This window comes from Oncorhynchus keta, chromosome 30, assembly GCF_023373465.1.
Source record: "Oncorhynchus keta strain PuntledgeMale-10-30-2019 chromosome 30, Oket_V2, whole genome shotgun sequence".
Taxonomy (NCBI): Eukaryota; Metazoa; Chordata; class Actinopteri; order Salmoniformes; family Salmonidae; genus Oncorhynchus; species Oncorhynchus keta.
Window position 1 is genome coordinate 37,009,806 of NC_068450.1, and position 8,125 is coordinate 37,017,930.

Consider the following 8,125-nt stretch of genomic DNA (forward strand, 5'->3'; position numbering starts at 1 on the left):
TTAAGCCCTATCCCTCCGCCACCAGGACGATTACAGAGATTAAATAGGACCTAAAGGATTACACAGTCGGGGATGTGTTACCGTGACGATGGGGAGGTGGTGTATCATGTCATCGCAGAAAAGGTCACGAGGAAACAGGCTCAACTGGCTAATGGGGCGACGCGATCTATGGCTCTGGGTGCATTTATCTTGTCTGGTCTGTCACGTTCAATGCACCATGGCTCCTCTATCTAGTGACTAAGGCTGTTTTTGGTCGTCCACTGATGAGGAAAATGGAGGGAGAGGTGGAACTGTTACTGACACAAAAGAGTGAGCAGCAGTGAATGGATGAATGAAGTTGATCACAACGGACTGTCTTTACACAGCTACCCTATCCTTTCTGACTGTCCATACTCAGTCGTGTGACCCATATCAGATTTGCGCATTCATACTGATGTATCCTCTGGAGTAGCACCATAGAGAATGATAGAGGTCTCTAGTGGCCAAAAGGCCATTTTAGCACGGGCAGTGCTATTGAGGGCTTCTTTTTTTAGTTTATTAATTGAATTAAACCATTTTATTTTTTAAACAAGCACACACATACAACTTGAAAAATCCATACTTGCACATGAGTAATATCATTTTAATGTAGTCAACTGGGTGGGGCTTGCAACTTCATCGGTTGATCCCTCCTGATGACACTGTTGGAGTCATGTCCAAACAGGTCATCAGGAGGGATCAGCCAATTGTGACTACTTCAAAATGGAGATGGCCTCATGGGCACCGCCCGTGTTCACATAGACACCATAATAGGTAGCATGTAAGGATACACTCTCTATCATTCTCCATAGCTGTGTTCAAATACTCATACTAACCATACTAGTTGTGATGTAAATTGAGAATATAGCATGCTTATTGGTCATGGTATGGATATAGTTAGTATGCCAAAAGTTTCCAGAATGCTCTGAGTTTACAAACGGACAATCTGACAATGCTCTGAATTTACGAACACCCAGAGTACACTCTGAGCGCTTCTGGCACTCCAGATTGAATTTAAGAACACACCCTAAGTCATAAAATGTCTAGCTAGTAAGTTATTATGCTAACAAGCTAGCAAGAGGTTGCATAGCAACAGCATCAACTTCCGGTAGACAGACGAAGCACTAGTATGCTAACCTGAAAGGTTACCATTCGTTTACAGTATACTAAAATGAAATAATAGTATATAGTATGTAGTATATACTCATTAAGTATGTAGTATACAGTATATTAGTATGGGTATTCAAACACAGTTTATGAGTAGCACACAGATGCAATCGATCTCCCGGTCTAAGGCACTGCATCGCTAGAGGTGTCACTAAAGACCCTGGTTTGATCCTGGGATGTATCAAAACCTGGCCGTGATCGGGATTTCATTAGGCCGGAGCACAATTGGCCCAGCGTCATCCGGGTTAGGGGAAGGTTTGACCGAGGTAGGCCGTCATTGTAACTAATAATTTGTTCTTAACACGCCAGGTCATTTGCAACCCCCCTCCAAAAAAAAATCTGATTGAGCAACCAGACAGATGGCGCATATGGAGGACGGGGTTTGTATCAGGATTCCGATCCACATATGGAAGTGGTATGAATCGGAAGTCAAAAGATCCGATTCCATGTGGTTTTCAGGCTGTTTACACATCAGGGAAGAGATCAGACACGCAAATAATGGCACTCGGGTTGCTGAAACATGTTGTGGGCATAACCATAACATTGAACACGCTCTTACAGCACGTCATAGGATAATACCCTATTCAGCTACGGGAGAAAATAACACACATCAGTATAAAATCACCTTTATTCCATAAAGCTAATTGATAGACCATCCATAGAGCATAATAACCATAACATGTACCACCCATCATATGATGCACACCACCCATAAAACACAAAGCTCCTTCCTGTCGCAGCCCGCGGCTGACAAGGCTGCGTGATTGGCTTGTCTGCTTTCTCCGGCTAATGAAGAGAGGAGCGGAGAAGACCGAACGGTTCATGTCCAGTTAATATGGGAGACATTTTAAGGGGCTCAAGTTAAGGCTTGTTATATTACACGATAAATCACCTTACAGTAATAAAGACGAGAACGGAGAGATTGTCCCCGCTGTGTTGAAGAGTGCGGCCCCTGTTCTAAGAGATATCCTCTTGTCTATGTCCACTCCAGGTCACACGTGTGGGTGCCTGTGGTGTGTAAATGGGCGTGTGCATGTAGGCTTGTGTGTATGCATGCACGAGGCATACGTGTTTGCATATTACTCCTAGTGTTGCATAGAAAAGGCTAGAAGTTGATCATCTCAATTCATGACATTTCTCAGAACTAGTACATTGCAAAAGTCCTTGGAAACTAGGAACATCGTGTATTTAATGCATGTCCCTGGGAGAGAGATTGTCTTGAAGGTCCCTTTCAGTTTGAAGAGGGAAAATAAAGAAAGTCATTTTCTCTGAACTGGCTCTCGGATGTAGATGGTCGAGAGAGTGATCGCCCTAGGCTCTGGCCCACTTCCTGCTTTCAAAACAAACCAGAACCACCAATCTTTATTGTATTGTGAGAGAGAATGTTTCAAACTAATACAGCCAAAACACCCAGAGTTTTTGGTCAGCTGCATTTGTTCCTGACTTTTTCTTATATAAAAACTCAATTATGAAGCTGTTTGCTTTTCTCGTATTTTTCAAGGCGGCTGCTGTGGAGGTGGAATAAGAATGTGAGCTCGTGTATAATATGCTGATGTCCTGCAATACCATGATAACCATCACCATAAAGACTGCGTCAGGTGAGATTAAAATAGGAGATTAAAATAGGCCAAACCGTGCTGTCTATTTCTCTTTAATCATAACAACTCCACATATATGAAATGTTAATAAAAGGAAGTGGATGAGAGGGGAGGATGAAGCAGGAGCAAGGTGAGAGAGAAAGAGAGAGAGCAAAATATTGAAGTCTAACTATTCTCCCACTTGCTGTATGATGCAGAGAGAGGGGGAGAAACAGGGAATTCATTGAGATGAACTAGAATCCCTCGAAGGGCTCTTTGGCTAACAGAAACAGATAGCATATTTCATTAGCCTCTCCAGGTGATGTATAACCACGGTGGCTCTTCACTTTTTCACTGTGAGATTACATTCATTTATCAGCTGGGTTTCATCTCCCTCTCGGTCCCTTCTTCTCATCCCCAACCCTCTCTATCCCTTAATTCTTCTCCTTTTCCCCTCCCCCTCCTCTCTCAACCCTCTCCTCTCTCTCGCTCTGTTTCAGACTGGTGTTTATTAATAGCTTTCTGCATGGTTGGAGACAGTTCATTGCTGGGAGATTGAGTCGCTGTGTTATCCCAAACCCAGTGATAAACTATTTTTAATTAAACCTTATGAAACAACATTGAGAACTACCGAGCTGTGCCTAATTTTTCCACCACCTAGCTAGCCACAAACGCCCAGTATGTGCGCACACACACACACACACACACGTATGCATACGTTGACATGCATGCACACACACCGTCATTCTCGGTGACATGCTACCCTCCAAGTGTACTGACATGCAGGTAAACCACTCTCTTTTCTATCACTCTATCATACTTTGCTGAATGTCAAGGATAAAAGCCTACCCACTTTCCTTCACAGAGGAAAAGCAAGAGGTGAATTTAATAAAGTGACGTTTTAAAGAGCGGTGTGGACGGAACACCTTGGTCCTGATATCGTTAGTCCACTCCTCTACTCTCCTCCTCTTGAACCCTTTCATTCTCAGACTGAAGTGAAGATTCTGAGCGGTTCATTTAGACCTCTCCCACTAACGACCTCATTAGTCCATTTGGTAATTAAGCAATTAACTCCAGATTAGCTATTGATTAATGTTTGCCGTGAATAATGTTTCTCAATGGGATAGAACTGGTTAAATATTAAACCTCTGGTAATGAGAAACTGATTGATTACATCAGCAGATTAATTAGAAAAGCACATGTACAATGGCTCATTATCTCGTTAACACACTTGTTCACATGATATAATCTTTTTTTGGTACTAGCCTAATACTATAGGCTAGGTGGCATTTGGGGTTTGTACCTTACGGCTCATGATAATACAGCAGATGACTCATGGGCATGGATTATCTCTCTGTTGATAACGGTGAGGCGGGGACATGGATTTAATAACTGCAAGACCATACTCCCATATTTGCCCAATGACTGTCAACTCACTTATTCTCATTTAAAATGGACACCGATGTTGATATAAATACACTATATATACAAAAGTATGTGGACACCCCTTCAAATGAGTGGATTCGGATATTTCAGCCACACCTGCTGCCGACCGGTGTATAAAATATGCACAGCTATTCAATCTCCATAGACAAATATTGGCAGTAGAATGGCCTTACTGGCTCAGTGACTTTCAACGTGGCACCAACAAGTACATTCATGGCCTGCTAGAGCTGCCCCGGTCAACTGTAAGTGCTGTTATTGTGAAGTGGAAACATCTAGGAGCAAGAACGGCTTAGCCATGAAGTGGTAGGCCACACAAGCTGACAGAACGGGACAGCTGAGTGCTGAAGCAGGTAGCGCATAAAAATTGCCTGTCCTCGGTTGCAACACTCACTACCAAGTTCCAAACTGCCTCTGGAAGCAACATCAGCAGAATAACTATTCGTCGGGATTCATGAAATGGGTTTCCATGGCTGAGCAGCCGCACACAAGCCCAAGATCACCATACGCAATGCCAAGCACCTGCTGGAGTGGTGTAAAGCTCGCCGCCATTGGACTTTGGAGCAGTGGGAACACCTTCTCTAGAATGATGAATTACGCTTCACCATGGCGATGATTTTGGAATGAGCAGGTGTCCACATTCTTATGTAAATATAGATTACATCTGAATTTAAATGAAGTTGGGGATATTACCAATTTCTAACCATTTACTTTATCTGTGCTGCTTGTATTTCACTAATAAGTCTACAGGTTTTTAATTACAATGGGACAATAGTAGAGTATCCTTGAAGTAGTCTCTGCTCAGAGTTACAGCAACAACAAAAGGGGTATGCACACGACAAAACTGAATAAGCAAAGATTCAATGCACACACACACACACACACACAGCCCTATTTAGAATAGGTAAGGATCTGGCCCTGCGCTCCGGTCGTTGATGTATTGATGCGTTTAATCAGTGTGCCATTTCGCCGCCGCGAGGAGTAATCATTTTTCCATTACACTACCTCCGAAGGACGTCCACACACATTTGTTTGGCCTCTTTTGTGTTGTGTTTCTGGGCCACGGCTTTCCTCTGACTCATGTTTTATTTATTTATTTGATGGATTAGAGGCCCAACTTTTCTGCTAGGCCCCTGATGCAAAATGTCACCTTCCTCAATCACTGCCTCCCAAACACCTACCCCATCTTGCTCTACAAAAAACACACGCACCAGACCTAACTTTCTGCTCTGAGAATTGTCCTATTAAATGAATTATTACAAAAGAAGTGGAGGGAGGGAGAGGGTGAAATCAAGCAAAAAGTAATACAATTCCTTGGTCCTTCATTGGTCCCTTGTTTTTTAAATTTCTTTTGAACCAGAGTAATAATAGCAATTCATTTCCTTTTTAGAAAAAGCAAGTGGATTGGGTAAAAGTCAACTCTCAACACGTTTAAGCTTTCCCAGCAGTAATGCCATAATAAGGAATCTATAGGAGGATCAGAAACTGGGAAATGAAACAGTTCTTGACAACCAAACATTTAAATAGATATGCTAAATTAAATTGTTATTGTTGTAATATATATATATATATATATATATATTTTTTTTTACAAGTTTAAGACTTATTTGAATTGTCACTGTACAGGATGTATATTGAACACTGGATGAAAGTTCTCCTAAAACCACTATGGGGCGACAAATCCACACATAATCCAATAAGGCATTGAATAAAATACAAAAATGACTAATAAAATACATAATAAAAAAGGCAAAAGAAATGAAAAAACAACAAAAAACAGATGTTGCAGGGGGAACATCCAGTAATTCTTCATATCCAAATCCATTATAGTCCTCGTTTCAAATCGTACAGCAACAATTGTGCAAACACAAACGATTTGACTTGACACGTCTTAATCACAGAAACCTTCCTTGACCCTCGACTTCTTCCTCCTTGGTACCCATGCCCTCTTCAGGAGTGTAGTAATGATGAGACTTAGCAAAGACAAAGAGGCTGAGGGATGGAGAGACAGGCACGATGATGGGCCATGCTACCTTGTTGTTGTAGTCTCATTCCATAGAGAGCTGAACACTTTCACTCTGGCCTTGGTGTTGATGCTGGTCAAACTTCCTCGCTGTTAAGGCATAAAGAAGTCCGAATTATACCAATTTAAACAGTGGGATTGATTTAGATATTTTACAAGTGCTGTGTGAGCTAATAGTTTATTAGTGAATGACACAGAGCTATTTGATAAACCAGAAATATATTTGACTTGAGTGATTAACTGATTTGAGGTCAGTTCCTAATCATGGACAGAAATATAAAAATGTATCTAGAAGAATTGTTCTATGTTAAATATGCATTTGACCTCAAGCACTGTCATAAGTGAGCACAAGTCTAACATTGACTGACGCATTATTCTGCAACAGCACTGAGACCAGGGCCGTTCGAGGCATAAGGGGTCGCTTGGTTGTACATCAGCCACCTTTCTCTTGATACGTCAGGCACTGACAGTCACTTAATTAGCCATGTCAGCTGACAATGTTTGGATTGGTAGTTAGTCTAGGCAGGTATCTAAATGTGTAGTAATCATGGTCAAATACCATGCCCGGAGGCCCTGGCCTCCAGTGGGTCCCCATTGATTTTGTTAGTCATTCTCACTTAAATATCATATTAACATGGCATAAGTCATTACAAAATATGTGGAATTGCAGAAACTACTACTAAAATGTTTTGCGTCTAGCTTAGGGCCCCCAAAAGGCTAGATAGAACCGGCAATCACTGTGACTGACAAACTCACCAAGAGAGTACATCTCCAGCTGCTGGCGGAGTCTCACTTTCTGCAGACTGTCATAGAAGTTCGGTTCGGTCGTGGCTCCAGCTGTGGGGGGCAGAGCGAATATCCTCATGATCTTCCTCTTATTTCTTATGGGGAGAAGAGGAGGAAAGCAAGTGAGACCCAACAGTAAACTGTCATTCATGTGCACTAGCTGGTTGGAAGCATTGTAACATCAAAGTGTATCAAAAACATGTTATTACACACATTTAGTTCAAAAGACTTATATATGTATTAACAGTCGGTCGCAAAAAAACAAAGGAGCCTCTTACTTTCTAGCATACATTAGCAGTCCGAAGCTAACCAGAATGACGAGCAAATAGACATTGGTGGCCTCATTCCACGCCTCGTGCACCGAGTAATCCAACGATTCCTCGTTCGCCATCACACCATGACCGCCCATTGCGATCAAACAAATTGTGAGGTATGTTTCTATTTGTATAAACGTGTCTAAAAATAAGAATCAATACATCGACATTTATCTGAATACGTGCTACGATGTAAACAGAAGGCTGACGTTGTTTCCGGAATCGAACACTAGACGTTAATTGGGTTTTCATCCCTACAAAGACCAGCCCCGATTACTTTTTGTGAAACAGGAAGTAAGTGCATTGCTTATTTATTATTATTATTATTATTATTATTATTATTATTATTATTATTATATTATTATTATTTTCACTTCTGTTAATTTTTTTATTATTATAAAAATAAATTATGAACACAACAAATACAAAAAAACAGAAATATACAAACAAGAGTACATAAACCTAACAGACAGGGGTATTACATTTCAAGATTCATTTTCAATTTGTTGAATTATTTTATGGTGCGTATTGCTTTTACATTTACTGATAATTTCAAAATATAATTATATAATTTAAATTCTATCTTAAATAATGTGAAGAGGGGTTTGTTCTCTGCCCACTTCATTTTATGGATAAAGAATCTTCCATGAAAGAGGTGTACCTGTGGATGTATTTCAAGGCCTACCTTCAAACTCAGTGCCTCTTTGCTTGACATCATGGAAAAATCCAAAGAAATCAGCCAAGACCTCAGAAAAAAAATGTAGACCTCCACAAGACTGATTCATTCTTGGGAGGAA

The 8,125-nt window shown here is 41.0% G+C and overlaps 1 protein-coding gene across 1 annotated transcript; it reads right to left on the reverse strand.

Annotated features, from left to right (window-relative positions):
* Window positions 1-1,795: 1,795 nt before the first annotated feature.
* Window positions 1,796-7,581, reverse strand: LOC118363488 (small integral membrane protein 19-like). The gene is made up of 3 exons (XM_035744397.2): window positions 7,293-7,581; window positions 6,985-7,109; window positions 1,796-6,318 (listed from the first exon to the last, which is right to left on the reverse strand). The coding sequence occupies exons 1-3, from the start codon at window positions 7,421-7,423 to the stop codon at window positions 6,254-6,256; spliced, it is 321 nt and encodes a 106-aa protein (XP_035600290.1). The 5' UTR covers window positions 7,424-7,581; the 3' UTR covers window positions 1,796-6,253.
* Between the last annotated feature and the right edge of the window lie 544 nt (window positions 7,582-8,125).

Bases quoted from the DNA above. Each gene is read 5' to 3' on its own strand.
- LOC118363488 (XM_035744397.2), bottom strand. From the start codon at position 7,423: ATGGGCGGTCATGGTGTGATGGCGAACGAGGAATCGTTGGATTACTCG. The intron at 7,110-7,292 runs GTAAGAGGCTCC...TCTCCCCATAAG, and splicing joins CTGCTAATGTATGCTAGAAA to AAATAAGAGGAAGATCATGA. The intron at 6,319-6,984 runs GTGAGTTTGTCA...ATGCCTTAACAG, and splicing joins GCTGGAGATGTACTCTCTTG to CGAGGAAGTTTGACCAGCAT.